At 31.3% G+C, this 19,669-nt stretch overlaps 1 protein-coding gene across 2 annotated transcripts in view; it reads right to left on the reverse strand.

The window, feature by feature from the left end:
* The window catches only part of LOC145259887 (uncharacterized), a 575,878-nt gene that overhangs the window by 277,395 nt on the left and 278,814 nt on the right, over positions 1-19,669 (reverse strand). Inside the window, exons 13-16 of one of the 2 annotated variants that reach the window (XM_080117787.1) lie at positions 19,098-19,274; positions 18,096-18,275; positions 16,992-17,165; positions 16,073-16,246 (exon numbers count right to left, since the gene is read on the reverse strand). In XM_080117787.1, coding sequence (XP_079973913.1) covers positions 16,073-16,246; positions 16,992-17,165; positions 18,096-18,275; positions 19,098-19,274 — 705 coding nt within the window. The remainder of the gene's footprint in view (positions 1-16,072; positions 16,247-16,991; positions 17,166-18,095; positions 18,276-19,097; positions 19,275-19,669) is intronic. The other variant, XM_080117779.1, reaches the window with a different exon arrangement.

Below are 19,669 nucleotides of genomic sequence, written 5' to 3' on the forward strand. Positions count from 1 at the left end.
GACCGAGAATAATATCTCAATTTCTTAAAAGTTTAAAACTTTAAATAATAATTTTAAAAAAACATACAAATGAAGTTCATCTATTTATATGTTAAGATATAACATTCGTCGTATTACATATTTTAAAACTATATTCACATGGGAATGTCAATTCCCGAAGTAAATCAATTACATTAACTCAAAATGATGAAATACTCAAAATAATAGAGGTTAATAATGAGTAGTAATTACATGGGTGAATAATTATTGCTTCGTTTTATTCTTTATTGCAAATCGACATCTAAGATATTTTTGTTACAGATTTTTTAATGATTATAAAGCATCAGTTTCATAATGTTGTTGTAACTTTGAAACGAGAAATCCATGAAACAGCTGATAATCGCTAACATAAAACGAGTAAAATAATTAAATTTCCCGCTTTTCTGAAAACAAATTACTGTTTGATAAATTTCGCGCTTTTATAGTGACCACTCTATAAATATGGTTTTGCTGTACGACATAATGACAATGATACACCGGTTCTCGTTAGATCACTAAAGATAAGGAGTGTCACCCTGGTCATTATCAGCATGGTGACCATTTTGGAATGCCGAGCTCTGTATGCAGGAGAACATTTCATCTCTGCAAGAACTGCAAAAACTTAATGTTGTCATTACACCTGACTGGTATATACAAGCAACTGGGGACCGTTCGTGAATGTGATAATCCCATAAAACTTCCTTCTTCAGTGAAAGTCGTTTCAACCCGCCTAGGTTGAGTACTATTTAAATACAGTCCGATACTCTGTGAATATGTTTGGCTTGCACAAAAGAATTGTGAATGTCATTTACTATCCAACTGGTGGGTTACATTTTTAAATAATTCGGTATCTTATTTTTATTTTATTTTAGAACACACATGTGAATCAAATAACTTTGTTAATCATCATGGATTGACACGAAATGATATCGTTTAAATAGTATATATATTCAATAAAAACGTTATAATCGTGTTCCGATTCACGATGATCAAGCAAAGATTGTAGCACTATTAAAATTGCATGTGTGTTATGTGTGAACGTTATGTAGACATTACATTGTTTATGTAAACATTACATAAGTTTATACGCTATATTTTGATGTAAATATTAAGCGTTACATTGTTTATGTAAACAGTACAGTACATAACGAGGCGTTACATTGTTTATGTAAACATTACATAACTTTAGACGAGACGTTACATTGTTTATATAAACATTACATAACTTTAGACGAGATTTTACATTGTTTATGTAAACATTACATAACCTTAGACGAGACGTTACATTGTTTATGTAAACATTGCATAAGTTTAGATAAGACGTGTATATGAATTCACAGCAGCTATCGAAGAGTTTCTTTATGTCTAATAATTGCATAAAGAAAATGAAAACAATGATTACCGAGATGTTTTAAGTATCCAACAAATTGTCAAAATGCTACACCAAATAGAAAAATCAATAATGTTATAAAAACAAGAATATCTGACCTCTGAGGTAATGATCGTCTAGTTCTTCTTGTTCACCAAGAGCTTTTCTTGCTCTGTAAATGTCGTTGTTTAGTTCTGGCATGCCAGCAGCAATGCATTCGTCAAGAATTGTTTCTATGGCGTCCTTGTCTCCTTTCCTCATTGCTTCTCGCAATTTGTCCTTCAAGACATCGGGAGTTTTACTTCCTGACAACGGAGACATCATTTGTTATCAGAAAAAATCAACTTCGTAAATCCGACCGGCACGCATCGGAACACTCATGCGTAAACCACACTTTACTACGACTACAGGATAAGGAGGGTTTACTAAGGTCACTTACGATATATTTGGTATGACATCCGACATTTAAAGAATTATCAAATCGCATTATTTGGATTGTTGTTCTTATCTAGGGTGCTCTTATATCACAATATTTCAGCAAATGTAATCTCCGGGTTGCTTCCGTCTTATAGAACTTGAATGTTTTTATATCAATCTCTCAAATATATACGAAGTTTCGAACGAAACCCTTTGTTTAATAATTAAGGCTATTTTATTCTCGTTCTGTCGGTCATGATTTGGGAGAAGTGCAAAGTAATTCTTAGTATCGCTCGTACATAGGACTGAACCTACAACCTCTAGGAGACTGTCACTTAGAACTTGTACCTAATACTTTTATCCATTGCGCCATGAATTATTTTGGACACTGGCCAAAATTTTGTGAAAATGACATCCAAAATAAGAACAGTTATCTGATTAATTCGAATAAGATAAATTATTGATCTCAAAAGTTCCGAAGCATAGTGATCTAATTGTTGTTTTCGATTTGGAATGACATGCACTATCAAGTCCGAAACTTGAAACACTAATATATATATATATATATATATATATATATATATATATATATATATATATATATGGGGGGGTCTATTGTTAACTAAATAAAATCAATAACAGTAGAAATTCACATTCATGAGATAAACGGCTGACTATATGTCGTTGTATTATTTGTTATTTCTTTCTGGATGTCAAGAAATGATCTCGTTTTGAGAAAGGCTAAATATTGCTAACCAGCATGCATTATACTATTCAGGAACAAAATAGAGTTCAACTACAATTGGTTAATAAACTCATATTTATATTCAGTCAGGAAATGAAATTAAAAGTATTTTTATCTAGGAAACAGCTTAAATAATACATAATTAAATATCAACATTGAAAGCTAACTATACCATGCAAAAAACAAACGAAAAATCATTTGACACTTTGGCCCCTTACTTTTCTTATCTAAATGGTTAGATTTATAATACAAACAGATTCAGTGGTCAATGAAAGTTATATTTTGACAAGAGAAATTATTTCTACGAAAAGTTTCACAGCTATAAACGTTTGAAAAGATTAGTCCTATATAAAAACGGCTGACATTTCAATACGACATTTTTATCTTGTCAGTTGTATATTTTGAACTGTTTTTTTTTTAGTCAGAGAGGATCGAATTTCTAACATGTAAACTGGTTTGTAAGAAGTTGTGCTATGGCAAATTCATTTTTGTCGTCACAACTGAAAACGATACTAAATAACTGGTAAAAGTAGGAAGGGGTTAATACTTGAGAACTCGTAAACCTAGAAACAACAACAACAACAACAACAACAGATGATTTATATATAACGCTTTACAATGAGATTCTTTGCAGAACCTGCATATTTTTTATGTGTGGTAAGGATTTGCAAGCGTTTTTATATCGCTTGAAACGTTTGTACAGATCGTTTGCACCCGTTAAGAATGATGCATCTTTCTGAATTCTTTTGTGGGTGGTTATGAGTCCTCCAGTGCAGACTATTCTATACTTTTAAAGTTTAAAAATCTTTAAAATTGTGTTAACACATTAAATTATGCGAATTTTGTAGAAAATATTCTAATGCGTTTTATACAAATTATGCGTTTATTTTTTTTTCGGGCAGAGTATAGGATCTCGGATGTTAACTATTCTGTATTTTTATGAAATAAATTATAATCAAATATTATTTAGAAAAAATACATAAAGTATTACGACAATGGCCAAAGGTTTATAGAAATGCTCTATGAATATAAATGAAACGAAATAAAACAAATAAAACATGCCAGAAGAAATAAAGCAAACTATTAAAATTTAATTAAGAATGTAATTCGTTGTATGCTAAACGGTTTTACAGAAATAACAGACACATCTAGAGAAAACAAAAAGTTTCTTTGATACCATCTAATATATTATAACAAAAAAGATAATTTTATGGGAATGAAATCGTACAGAATGCGGTTCTTGCGTCAAAATAAATAACAAAAACTAAACTACAAAGCATAACAGGAACAGCGTGCAGGATTTCTATCGAATTCTAACCTCCACGTCCTCCTCCAAGTGCGTCTAGTGAGTCTCTGGCTTTACGCAGATCAGATCCCAGTTCTGGGTAGCCAGCCGCTTCAGCGTCCGAAATGGCTTTTTCCAAACTGTCAATATCTTTAGAACTAATGGCGTCAGCTAACTCCTCCCGAAGTGTATCGGCTGATACAATATCTGATAAAATTAAAAAGCTCATACAGTTCAGAATGCAATTTTATCGATTACGTGATACAAAACTTCTTACAATAATTTTCTAAAACTAATTATTTCATTGTAGAAATATATCCTCTAGTATTACCTAGTATTGTCTATAACTTTTTATTATTTGATTATGGCTGTAGAGTAATTAGTTTTCTTTGGTATATCAATAAATTTCGGCCCGTTTATTCTACAGAATTTTACATAACTACTTCACCAATTTACTCTTAATTCTACAACACATAGTTATCAAAGATTCAATTAGTTTTAATCTTAAAGATGCAAGCTATTTTCATATTAGACTTATCAACAGCAAATATCTAAAAGAGAAACCATGGAAATTAACGGCCGAAATTTATAAAACAACAAGAATTATAAGAACTGTCCTAACAATTACATCATCTTTGTTTCTTCAAAAGGAAAACAAATCCTTATGTGTCAATTACAATATTAATTAATCAAACAAAAACATGGTCTTGCCTATTTCGTCATTTAAAGAATTAAATACAGCATTTAAAATGCATTTTTATGTAAAATGTTTTTATATATGTCAATATATATTTCAATGATTAAACTATCAGTAATATTTTCAGGATACTTTCCGAAATGCTCAGTTCGAAGATCTCTAGCGAGTTATTTGTATTATTCGACATATAATCCGCTGGAATATTCAAATTAACGTTGAATTTAATACGATTTTCACTTTGATATATCTTTCACGTGAACCCAGGCGAATGTTAATTCAAAAATTGATTTCAGTAAGCGTGGCTTTCTTGAGACATGTTGGAATAAGCTCTACGATTTCGTCAATGATCATGAAATCAGACTTAGAAAACCAAAAGACACTAGCCATCGAAGTTAACATACTCCTGGCCAACGTTGTAGAACATATCGTTTGAAATTGTTTAATAAAATCAACGTAGATAATGTTGCCTTTTTATTTAATACTTAAGTTTTAATATTATTTTTCTAGATTAACTAAATTTAGATGATAAACATAACGGCTAACCTCCAGTGCCGCCTCCAAGAATATCAGATATAGCTCTGGCTTTGTGGATAGCATCATCAAGTTCTGGCAACGCTGATGCTACACATTCTCTGATGGCTCTATCGAGAGCGCGTTTGTCTTTTCGTCTGATTGCGTCTTCAAGTTTTTTTATCAAGGCATCGGGAGATTTTGTTCCTGATAAGAAGATTATTATAGAAATTATAACAACATATAAATACGAAAAAATTTGAACAATGAATTTGAATAGATGAAAATGAAATTTTAATGGATCCGACTTAAGTAACGAGCACGGTATAAATTCAATGTAAATGAAATGATTTTCAAGAGAGCTGTTTTGGAACCTTTATATGTTTCAAATAAGAGAATAACTTTATTAATTAGAAAAAAACATTTTATATTCTATGATTTAGTTATTAAAACCTGCTTATTTATATTAGTTTATCTACAAAAGTCCCCCTAATATACGAGTATACAAAATAATAATAATGGCATTGTTGAACGATCTTAATTAGCCAAAGAGCTAACCTCCTTGTCCACCGCCTAAGCTCTCCAAAGATTGTCTGGCTTCACGAAGGTCAGGACGAAGTTCCGGATACTTGGCAGTCTCTGCGTCGTCAATAAGTCTTTCTATGGCTTCTTTATCTGTACTCTTGGACGCCTCTCGGATTTGGCAACGCAATGTGTCTGGGGATACGGAACGTGAGCCTAACCATCGTAGCAGTAAGAAAACGGAATTTGATAAAAAAATAGATATACTTAAGAAAAGATGAAAAACAAGGAACAGCACAAAGTATAACAATTTTATATTAAGTTCAATATGTAAAATTGAAGACATTTATAAAAATGAAATATGAATTATGATACAATATCGCCAATTTATAGAAATAGATATTTTCTTCTGAAGGATTTTATTTATATCTACATCGATGGAAAAGGCGAAATACAGATAAATTTAAGGAAGATATATATATATATATATATATATATATATATATATATAGGCACATGGATATACAAAGATATACAGACACCAGGTGCACATACATATACACACATATATATCCATGTATTTATATATGTGTGCATATGTAATGTATATTTTGAACAGCTAAAATAACTGTAGATGTGTACTTTTGAACAGCCAAAATAATTGTGTATATACAGAAATAAACTATATATGAGAACTTGAAAGTAAGCAAGTTAAAGGGACATGTAAACACGCTTAAGAATTGGTAAAGATATAGACACATTGAATAAATCAATATTAACTAATCAACACAAGTAAAGAATATAGCAAACGCACACACATATATAAAAAGTAAAATATAAAGTCAACGAAGAATTTTACATATATACATATGTATATATATATATATATATATATATATGTATGCATATATATATATATATATGTATGGCTCTTGTGACCTACAACCTTATCTGGCTGTGAAAATAAGTATATATATATATATATATATGTGTGTGTGTGTGTGTGTGTGTGTGTGTGTGTGTGTGTGTGTATGTGTGTGTATAAATTATAAAAGACAATAAAAATGTAAAAGTATTTTATAACCGTTAGTAATTTATCTATATGCATCACACAATATTTAAAGCAAATAACATCAACCTAATATATACATGTTTATGTGTGTGTGTGCGTGTGTTTTGTATCCATTGTTTAACATCTTTATTTTCTAACCTCTATGAAGATGTTCATCAAGTTCTTCAATTTGATCCAGCGTCCGTCTGCACCATTGTATGTCATGTTCCAGTTCGGGCATACCAGCGGCCACACATTGATCAAGGATATCTTCAATGTCTTCTTTGTTTCCGGTTTTCATGGCTGCTTTTAGTTTTTCGCGCAGACCTTCCGGTGTTTTGCTACCTAACAACGCAAAACATAACAAAATGGCTTCACCTTCTGGTCGCACACCACTCATAGTGATTTGCATGCCTTGCAAGTGCCGTGAGCTCAGAACTTGATGTTAGATCAAATTTACTAATACTATTATGAGTGTAAGTAATCAGGTTATTTGTACAATTCTTGTAGTATTAGTATTGTAAAATATAAATTCATGTAGCATTCAAATCGTTTTAAAAAAACAATTTAACGATTGTCTGGTTAATTTTAAAGTGTTTTTCTACTTGAATATTAATTGATTTTTTTGTGCGTCAGAAACAGACTTTTAAGCTAATACAAATTAATTAAGATAACTAAGTTATTCACACAGTTTAGGATACCGTCAAAATTATTTTGTTAACGTAAACCCGCTGATTATTAGGGTTTAAACACAAGTAAATTGTAAACAATGATTTAACGTTTAAAACTCATTGCTTGAATTTTTATAACTAATATTGGCATGCAAATAGCACATACATAGTTTTCTGGGATCCACACATACGAAAGCGTTTTGTGAACAAATATTATTTGCTTTGTTCTCCTAAAGATGGTCTTCCGGTTGAAATCTGATTGTTCAGAAAATAAGTATCCTATCCATTTGAAGCATATATAAGTATATAACTTAATAAAGTCAAAGGTTTTATATGTTACCAATTATAAATATTGGTGGTAAATTTGTTTTAATGTATCTTTAGATTTATCGCTATTCCTCTGTCTAACTGAACTAATAGCGAAATAATGGTGATTTTAAACTGGTGAAAAGAGCAAGAATATTACTACTAATAAGTTATCAATACTGATGCTAAGATTATAGTCAGATAACGCTTGCACAAAACTATGATGATTTCACCCATAGTAATAAAGAATCCAAAGAAAAAATAAACAAAATCCAGTTCTTATGTACGTATATAGTGCATAATTGCAGGAGAGGATTTTTCAAAATAGCTATCCTGATAATTATTATGTCGATAAATGTTTTAACACTATGCTGTCATGAAGACATGTATAGACATTGTACATGTTTTATATGTACAATACGAGGTTTAATTTTTGCTCTTTTTTTATTTGAAACGAAGTTAGAAAAATGTAGCATGAAAATAAGTTAGGAATGCGAGAAATAGATAGTTTGAGAAGGCGTTACATCATAAAAATGTAACAATATTAACTTATTTGTGAATTGTTACAAAGATTTTAGAAGTGTACACGCATTTCATGGAAATAGCATCGCTTTTTACTATTTAAAGACACTTGTAGTCGCCTTGAAAGCACCAATTTTCTTAAATCGTATTGAGTTTTGAAATAGATAATGACTTTTGTAACATTCTGTACATCCTTTCTCTCACACACTATATATATATGTATATATATGTGTGTGTATATATATGTGTGTGTTTGTGTGTGTGTGGTAAAAGAGTTATAGAGAGAGAATGATAAATATATTAATAGATAGATGGAAATATAATAATCTGCGAAGTATTACTATTAAATAGCGTTGTTCTAAAGCTAAGGATAAATATTTAGAGAATCGTAATTGGTAATCATATCGGAATCAGAATACAGAATCGAAAATTTATCAGAATCGGGAAAATATTTGAATCGTCCCATCACTATAGGAGCTGGAATAGTTTGGGTATCGCATGAAAATATAAGAAAAACAAAACATCAACGAAGCTTGTTGAATGTTATAAATTTTCTAATAAAATATACCGATTTACTCATGTAAGTTGTTAATAAAATATATTGATTATTCTCTAATAAAGTATACTGATTTGCTCATGTAAGTTAATAATTGATATATATATATATATATATATATATATATATATATTAGTACTGTTGCAGTTCATAAATACATCATAATATCATACCTACATTATGTGACATTTTTACATTTGATAAGGTGACTAGAACATTTATCCTACTTCAACCTGAACCACAACTATTTGAATAAGCATGCCAAATAGTTCTACTACTGAACAAAGCTGAACATATATAATGCAAAACAACTACTTTCTAAACAACATGCTCGAAAACATTTACGTTATTCAGTGATTCCCAATCCAAACCAATATTCATCACAATATATATATATATATATATATATATATATATATATATATAGATAGATAGATAGATAGATAGATAGATAGAATATAGATAGATAGATAGATAGATAGATAGATAGATAGATAGATATATTGCCGGATTTTATTCAGAAGACATAATCGGTATTTGCATCAAATGTTGTTTTCGAGAAAGAATTGGGAATCACTTTTCTGTATGATAATCTAACCTCCGCGACCCCCTCCATTGATAAGCAAAGTGTCCCGCGCGTTGAGCAAATCTGAGGCCAATTCTGGATAGCCCGCTACTTCAGCGTCTTCAATTGCTTTTTCCAAACTGTCGATATCTTCAGACGCAATGGCATCTGAGAGTCGGGAGCGTAACGATTCTGATGTGGCCACATCTAATATCAAAGAAAAATCGAGTCAATTCAAAGAAACAATAATTTCTGCATTTTTTTTTTTTTGTCATTGTAAGCATATTATATAACATAGTTTCTAATTATGAGAAGTTGAATTAAAAATCAGACATATTACAATGCGTTCTCAATGAATTTTTTCATTCTGCCATTAATTATCTCAGCATTAATTAGCAAATGAAATGTTCAAATGCATAACGCGATAAACGCCTTTTTTTGTATTCCAACGCTTTTCATCAATCTTAATCAAATTTTACGTAATGTAATATTGGAAGAATCTAATTTTTCTCTTCATTTTTCATTAAATTAAGCTTTTACTCAAAGACTAATTTTTTATGTTTTTTGCTTTTATAATTCCATTCTCAATTTAGCAAATTGGATTTATCGTGATTTACATTTGAACTCTTTAAGAAAATTACTTAAATTTTCATATGCCTACTATTATAACAGTCCAATTATTATGCGCTCAACTTCAGTAAAATGTTAGTTTAAAAAAGGTAATACTTTATTTGAACTATTCCATGTATCATAATTTATATTCAATCTCGTATCTTTATTGAATAAACTGTGTACTATTATAGTATATGTCTTATAAAATGAATAAAAATTATTTTATCCCAAAACATATTTACTATATTTCTATTCGTTTTTAATGCAAGTAATTCAGCATTAAGGATGATATAACACATATTAAATAGTAAATATGATTTTAGAATATAAACAATTATCAGAATTATATATTAATACTATCATTATTTGATTTTGTTCATGGGATGTAGAGTACGTTTTGTAATTGTTTCATGACTGGTGTTATATATTATACTTTCTAATCTGAATGAAATGTCTTTTTAAATATTGCATTTAGTTATTTCATATTTTGAAATCGTCTTAAAACTTTGAATAAATTACTTTTATTTCCTTGATGAAAGATAATAGTGATAGTATACTCACTTCTCATTCGATAATCCTCGAATCAATACTACTGCTTTAATAGCTTTCATATTACATACATTATTATTTTTATTATCAGTGGTTGTGCCTTTATTTAATGTTTTTTACTTAAAACCCATATATTTTATTTACTTTTCCATAGTTGCATAATTATGTTGATCACCGACGTTCCCGTTAGATCAGAGAATTTAAGCGATGTTAAGCCTAGTCAATACTTGATGGGTAACCATTTGAGAATACGAATAGCGTCACTAACCCACAGTTCCAAGCTTGACGACTATGACACAAGCCTTAGATGGCAGATATCAATAAAGTAGAAGGAAACCAGCAAGAGGTTTCTCCTCCAAAAGTGATTAAAAAACCCTTATCATGATGATGATTGTTTATTTTAATTTTTAGAGTGACGTAAATTCAACAGAGGTAATATACTCTTTATTTTATAAAATATATACCCTTTGTATATTTAACATTAAGAATTATCATCCTATCGATATCAATATTTTAGTAATGTTTTTTAAATTTCTCGTACACTATTCAAAATTAATATAAAATCAATACAAAGTCGTTTTCTCAGTTACATTTGCTATTTTATCCTATTAATATAGAATTATATGTTCAAAAAGTTCAAAACACAAAGAATATTTGCTAACCTCCGGTTCCCCCAAGGAGAATGTCCGAAATAGATCTAGCTTTGTGAATGGCGTCATCTAGTTCAGGTAATCCTGCAGCTACACATTCTTTTATTGCTTTGTCCAAAGCACGTTTGTCTTTTCTCTTGATAGCCTCTTGTAGTTTCCTAATCAAGGCCTCAGGAGATTTTGTTCCTAGTAATGTAAACGTATTTTACATATGAAAACAGCAGTTTGAAACAACACAGATTCATAAAAGTATACATAAAGAAAAAATAAATAAACACCGAAAAGATCAACACCTAACTAATAATATTTCCCATGGAATCAAACGACCTTTTACAGACTATACAAATACAAATGAAGAACAATTTTGAACAACCGACATGCAGCTAACGATACACTAACAAGAGTGTTATAGACGAGAACAACAAAAAGTTAGTGAATGGAAAGTGAAAGGGGGCTAACCTCCACGTCCGACTCCTAAACATTCCAGAGTTTCTCTGGCTTTACGAAGATCAAGACCAAGTTCCGGGTATTCAGCTTCCTCTGCTATATCAATGAGCCTTTCCAATTCGGCCTTATCTCTTGAATCCATTGCCTTCTGCATTTGGGCGCGCAAGGAACGCGGCGAAAACGTACGAAATTCTGACGAGTACAAGTAAGAAAATCACCGCTATTATAACAAAGGGGCGCGCACAAAGCTGTGCACAGATTCCAGCGATTGTAATTTGTAGGTGAAAAAAATGATAGGAATTGTAAAAATAAAACCAAAGCAAAATGAAAGAGTGTTAGAGGGTTTTGAATATGGACGGATTTTAAAACAATTCATGAGAAACCTAATATTTATGATATCAAAATTACAAGTTAAAATAAAAATATAGACTAATTATATTATCCACAAAGTCTTTTACACAACACAAAATTAATATTGATGTTTATATTATTTGAATTATTTCGACTAAGTCTGCTCTAGTGTGAAGGCATTTAAATCGAAACAATGTATGTTTCTGGGTTTTTGAGATGAGGATTGATAATTCCTATTATTTGGATTATTTGGACTCTTGAGTGTTATTTGCATAATATTTTAGTCAATTTAACCTTTGATATTCTTCAGGTGCATCTTGTCGAACTCGGGAATCTTTCTGCCAAACTTGGGAATCTGCACGAAATTCCAAATGGAACTCTTTATTTTATCCATGGAGGCAGCACGTATTCGTTTCGTCAGCCGTGACTGGGTATAATTCGCATTCGTATTCTTAGTATGGCCTCCACTGAAAATTGAATCTTTAACCTCCAGAAATGTGTCGCTCAGAACTGTTTTTTACCTAATATGTTATCCGTAAAGCCATGAATCTTTGCAGACAATTATATTGTGAATGTTGGGAGCCTATTCTTGTTTTTAGATGTATAATCTTAATAATTATCACTATAGATTACTACATTCTGTGACTAACACCCAACATGAGAACAGTAGTCTGAATAATCCAAATAATACAAATCATCAATTCCCTATCTACAAATTTAGAAACATGATATTGTCGTGCTCAACATTATGTCTATTTAAATAGACTTCTGTATTTATTATATTTTCTCAGTGTATAAGAACAAAACTCAATTGATAAAAATATAAAAGCTAATATGTTTAAAATGAATACATATTTTCCCGGCCAAATTCTGATTTGGGATTGTTAGTAAAATGCTGTTTTTTGGAGTGTTCTGACCTTTTGGTGGTCGGTCATCTAAGTCCTGGATACTATCCATTGATTCCTGGGCTTGCTGGATATCCGAGTCAAGCTCTGGCATCCCTGAAGCTATGCATTCTTCAATAATACTTTCCAGTGCATTTCTGTCATTTTGGTTGATGGCATCCTGAAGCTTTGCGCGTAAGCTCTCCGCCGTTTTGCTTCCTAGTAAGCAAAATATGACACAAATAAGTGAAACCCACAACGCGTAATACCAAAACGATTGAGACGAACCACATGCACAACGATAGATGCTGTACAATCTCCACAGACTTTGGACAAGAGATTAAGACAAACAATCCAGATCTCTGACTAATTTACGTATTAAACAAACTTTACAAACCATGCTGAGAGTTAGATGTTAAATATTTCACTAATTATAAACCAAATAAACACCAATGATTATAAGTAAACATGAAGAAATACGATACAATAAGCATCACTAGATGTTAATAATAATACGGAATAAAGCAACTGATGATTGAATACCATCCACAATGGAAAACAAATTCTTAATAAGAAATTAGTGTTGGGACGACTAATCAGAATCAGAATCGGGGACTGGAATAATCGGAAATTTTGATTATTACTATTATTATTTAATTGTCAATTACTGGTACTAATGACAAATAATGAAAATGATATATATTGATTTTAAACTTCCAGTAAAAGAAAAACATAGATCATCGTCCTTCCCCCTCACAAGTGTATTTTACGTTTGTGAAAATATGCGTACATATTACAGGAGACTTTTTTATGCTAATACGAAAATTTAAAAAAATAATTAAAAAAAGCTCTATAACTAAATATTTAGAGAATCGTAATGGTAACCATATCGAAATCAAAATATAGAACAGAATCGATAATTTATCAGAGTCGGGAAAATATTGGAATCGTCCCATCACTACAAGAGATACTATATAGGAGCTGGGATAGTTCAAGTATCGAATGAAAAAAATATCAGAAAAACAAAACATCAACGAAGCTCTGACATCTTCTTGAATGCTATTAATGATACATGAAACGTTATCAACCATTATTAATTTGTAGTACATCTTTCATCGTAATTTCAGTTAAGTTTCATTACAATGATTCTGGTAATTGTACTAGTGTTTATAGAAATGTTCTCCCTTAAGTTTTTGTAATGAAAAGGAACTGGAATCATAATGGCTGAAGTTTTTTGTAAAAATAAATAATGACCGAATGAAAAAAATAGTACAGTTGCCACATCTGAGTAGGAGTTGCTCACAGCACCCTTTCCTGTCTTGACAAAGTTCAAAACCGGCTTCGAAATCTAGTAGGTGATGTTCCTTTCTCATTTTGTCAACTCCTTTCTAACAGAAGAGACGCTGTGAGTCTATCTTTGCTCTATTGTTATTTTCATGGAAAATGCTCTTCTGAGCTTCACTCTATGGTCCCTCGGCAAAACATTCACAACATACACTCGCCTAGCTACAATCACTGTCAACAATTTTCTTTCCTAGAACTGCCCGCCTGGCTGTTTTCTAACTGACAATAACACATGAATATATTTTTTACGTTTGTGAAAATATATGTGTATCTTACATGAGGTTTCACGGTAATCAGAAAAATACAAAAACAACAACTGTACAACTAAATATTTAGAGAATCGGAATAAGAATCGGTAATTGTATCGGAATCGAGCAACTATTGAACTCGTCCCATCACTATAAAAGATATTATTTAGCAGCTGGGACAGTTATTGGTTCCGGGTGTCTTGAAGTCTCATAGTCGTTTTCAAGTTCAATGTAAACAAGCTCTTGTTTAGCCGTCTTTTTAAATAATCAAATTCTATCCAATTTCCAACACTAAACATCATTACAGTGTTGTGCCACCGATCTCCTGACACTCTTATACCCTTATCCTCGAGTAGCATTGGAGCCTTGATAAGCGGTGACTCCCTTGTAAAAAAGGAACACGCAAATTAACCCACCTGAAAAATGAACGATACAAAGAAAAACGGAAAATCCATGCCATGCATTTTCTTTTCTCCTTTTTCCTTTTCTTTTTTCTTTTCGTTTTGTTGTTTTCTTTATTATTTTCACTTTATTTTTTTAATCATTTTGTTTTTTTAATTTTTTTCAACTTTATCTTTTTTTAACTCATGTGTTTTTTCATACTATTTTTTTTTTTTTTTGTTTTCTGTCTTTTGACCATGCAATTGCCATGCAAAATGTAGGACACAAACTAAAAAAATTAATTCATTCTTTGTTATTCTGATTTGTGCTCAGCAAAGTATTATCTATATATCGCGACTATATCAATATGAAACTGGTTCTGAGCGGCCATGACTTAAGCAATAGAGAGTCTTTTTAGTGCTTCGATGGGTGAAAATTTTGGGATATCAGATACCACAAGTTTTGAAGCGTACGTGGTTATATTGTTATTTTCTCCAATATCATTCAATAAGGTATGATATCTCCTCTCTCATGGTTGAATGGTAGGGTAAATTAGACTATCAAGCTGCAGTAGATACAACTAATCTAAGAGAAGTATTTTTATAATAAAGCCTTTTCATTTCTGCTTTACACCAGCATTTCTTTTAGTCGTCTTAGATTTCCATTTGAAGTGCCGGTTCAGCTAAGTATGGTGAGAGATTATGCAACCCTTGTTTCATTCAAACTTCTTAACGTGTAGATATTCTTTAGATATAATATAGAATCAGTAGGTTTTAGTCTTAATCTTTTTTCTACCTATCATTTTGTTTCCAAGAAACACATGTAATTCTTTCACCTTTAAAACATCAAGTTTTTATTTTAATATTCTCTAGAATTCATTTATGTTATGGCTATACCAACGCCAATGAAGTATGAGCAATTTTTAATGGCTTTTTCATTGTTGGCTGAAGAAAGGCTGAAACATCTTGTTCAGTTCTAAGTTTATTGCTTACTGAGGCGCCCCTACTGGAGAATGCCGGCGGGGTGCTCAAGCATTTTGCTAGACTAGAGTGCTCTTCCTTTTAAAGCGCTGGCTTGACCTTCTCCGCCTTACTGATCTTGTGTCACATCTTCCTGCGGTGGGAAGGAAGCATACTTAAAGCTTTTAAACATATACTCAAGACACTGCATTTGTCTGTAGATAATCCGAGAGAAAAATAAACATTTCCTTTTTTCAGACTCTGTGACCAATCATCAAAGTTTTCCTTGTTGCTGTTAAATATCGATTTCTTCCTTTAATGGGAAAAAAGAAGATTCTTGCAGTTAAAGAACTGCCTTTAATGAAATCATGCAAAAGGCAAGACAAAAAGGCATAACCAAAATAAAATCTAACCTCCACGACCTCCACCGAGGGCCTCAAGTGTATCTCTAGCTTTTCGAAGTTGAGCTCCAAGTTCCGGATATCCGGCGTCTTCTGCATCCTGTATAGCCTTTTGAAGACTGTCGATATCCTTAGATTTGATGGCGTCTGCTAATTTCTTTTTTAAGGTTTCAGAAGATTTGATATCTAATAAGAATCAAAATATATTGTCAGAGAATATTCAAATATATACAAGCATAAATTGCATGCTTTAATAGATATTAAGGTTTGGTTAAAAGACATGGAAATTCCGAAAAATGGGATAATTTCTGGAAGATATAAATTGAGATTTCAAGGAAAATATAGCAGTTTTTTTAGTATGTGTTAAGTGTATAATAGAATAATGTAGAAGAAATGTATTACATTTTATTAATTTAATTAAGGTGGGATTTATGGAATCGATGAGGTGAAAGTCAATAGGAGCAAAAACAGGAAGTAGACAAATGAAAAATAATGAAAGGTTAAAAGTATATAAAAATTCGATTAAATGTCGGTTAAAAACTAAGTCGATTAAAACTCTGAGTTTTAAAATAAACCAGTCCATGGGCCAATATTAGATAAGCGCATCGTTTACACGTTACACCAGACATTTTAGTACGTTGTTGTTCTACTTGAATGTGATGTTATTATTTAAATTTATCAAGTCTTGTAACAAGATATATGAATGTATGACATTACACAACGTTGGTTTAAAAATACGATCTTAAGGCCTATAACATAATTATGAAAATTATATAAAATATTGAAATGTCGAACTCGTTCTAAAGAAGAAAGTACGTTGATTGACTTCAAATTTAGAAATAAAATTTAAGTCTATATAAGAGAACAAGTTTTCTTTTGGTTTATCTGACCAGGCATGCCATGCGTTTTAATAAAAAAAAATAATGCCAACCTCCTGCCCCGCCTCCAAGAATGTCGGAAACAGTTCTAGCCTTTTGGATTGCGTCGTCCAAGCTGGGCATTCCAGCGGCAACACATTCCCTAATGGCATTATCCAAAGCACGTTTATCTTTTCTTCTCATGGCATCGTCAAGTTTTTTACGAAGAACATCGGGAGATTTGCTTCCTGTTGGAGCGAAAAGATAAGAAATGGTTAAACATTGATAAGTGACAAAGGCGGTTTTCATAAAAGACATGCGTTTTTTTGGGGGGACGGGTGCGTTTTAGTTGGTCTCCTTTGCTCTTTTCGCAGTTAACAGCAGCGAGTGGTATCAGCTTGAAAAGAAAACTGTTAAAGAGAAACAGCAAATTAAAAATCGCTAACGCGATACGCCAAAACAATCAGAAATTTCAAATTAAATAATGAATTTGTCAAACATGCTTTCGGCATATTGCTGTCGTGACGTAATATTTTCTTACACTTACGCGCGCACAAACACACACACTCACACACACACACACATATATATCTATATATCTATATATCTATATATATATATATATATATATATATATATATATATATATATATATATATATATATATGGGTGAAGAGATTTGATGATACAGATAATTGAATCCCGTACTGTACCACATGGTAAATAAAGTAAATGAATTAATGCAAACTTAAAATGACGCAAATTTTTCTTATTATCAGCCGACAGATTATGTTACCTCTTTTCTCCAATTGTGTGTTAATCTTTATTTAAATAATGTTTCTGGTTGCCTGCTATAGCCCTTATAAGCATTTCTCGGAGTAGATTATATCTGGCTCTTATAGCACATAACCTTGATTTGCTATATAATATTTTGGTTAAATCACTTTGGTAGTGATCATATATATAAGAGTTTAATTGATGGCTAACCATAATGCTGATGGTAAGACTTTATTCATTTTTTTTTAAATATCTTCATAGTCTATCGTCTCAGAAACGATCGTATACTTATTGGTTTCCATTTTGAGATTTTCGCCGCATATATATATATATATATATATATATATATATATATATATATATATATATAGTCATTCCGAGATCAAATTAGCAACGCTAACCTTCACGACCGCCTCTTAACCTTTCCAGTGTGTTCTTGGCCTCACGAAGGTCAGAAGCCAATTCAGAAGAGCCGGCCCTTTCGGCTTCATCTATTAATCTCTCCAGGTTTCGTCGATCTTTAGTTTTCATTGCTTCTTGCAGTTTGTCACGAAGAGTGTCTGTTGATGCGGGATGTAAACCTAGAAAGTGGTAATGAAGTGAATAATCATATTAGCGAGTGTGAACTCAAAACGAACACATATTTGCTAATTGTAAAAAAAAGTTTTTATCATTATATATATTTGAAGTTTTAAAGGATTATAAAAGTGCAAGGCTTGCCTCGCAAGTTATTCGAGATATTACAGGAGAATAATTAAAATAACTAAACCTTTTCTTATATAATTCTGCTGTAAGATTTCATATTTCTATGTGTAGGTTTTCCAGAAGCATTCCCATTTTTCGAAGGAGTTACGACATACTTACATTCAAGGGGCACTTTCTCGATGTGTGCTTGTTCGTCCGACATTCACAATTTTTGCAAGTGTAGGAAATACATTTCGATGTCGAAATATTTTAATTTCTTTTAGAAATGAAAAAAAAAATAATCGAAATTGGAACACTGAGATGTTCAGGCTGATGTTCTGCAGACTGTGCTATTTAGATTTCCTTATGAATAGATCTTAAAACATTACCTTAATAAAATACTTATAGCTTTGGCGTGACATCATAAATTTATGATTTACGCCTTGTTTCAAAAGATATTTATAAATATGTGTCAACGCATAATTTTTAAACAAACAATTTGTATAAATATTATATAATTCTAAAAATTGCTCTTATATTATGTGTGGATTTATCAGTCTAGACAAATATACGACCGAAAGTAGAATATATTTACTAGTATATATGCTACATTAGTATATACATACTATGAAAAGGTATGGCATTGGCCAGTTAACTATAAAGAACTATAAATAAAGTGAAGATTTCTCTATAAGAGTATTTTATATTTTATTGCTGACCTCCTGATTGGTATTCATCAATATCGTCAAGTATATCTCTGGCTTGATGTATATCGGAATCAAGTTCGGGCATTCCAGCTGCTACACATTCGCTGATTGCACTTTCTAAATCGTCTTTGGTGCCGTCGCGAATGGCTGCTCTCAATTTGTCGCGTAAAACATCCGGACTTTTACTTCCTAACAGGAAAAAGAATACAACAGAAGATAATTATTTCCATACGGTGCCATCTTGAATAGCTTTTGTCATGCCTTGCGTTAATCGATCATCGTCTGTAATCAAATGCTAAAATTGTTTTTATTGTACGGCATATTCGGATTGGTATCTTTATTCAGTTTAAAATATTTTCAAATATGATTAGAAAACTAAAAAAAAAAAAAAAACAGTACAATTATTTCGATTATGTTTTAGGCTCATTATGCCTTGAAAAACGAAGAGATTCACGGTGATAAGGTTCCTGTGCTATGAAGAGTTTATAGTGGGGCAAGGGTATAAAAGTTCACTATAGAAATATTCCTGATCCTTAAATTGTTTGAGTCCAGTAGTGAGAATAAATCTAAGATGAATGAAAGCA

The sequence above is a fragment of the Euprymna scolopes genome, chromosome 3 (genome assembly GCF_053919585.1).
Source record: "Euprymna scolopes isolate OS-2025 chromosome 3, ASM5391958v1, whole genome shotgun sequence".
Classification (NCBI taxonomy): Eukaryota; Metazoa; Mollusca; class Cephalopoda; order Sepiida; family Sepiolidae; genus Euprymna; species Euprymna scolopes.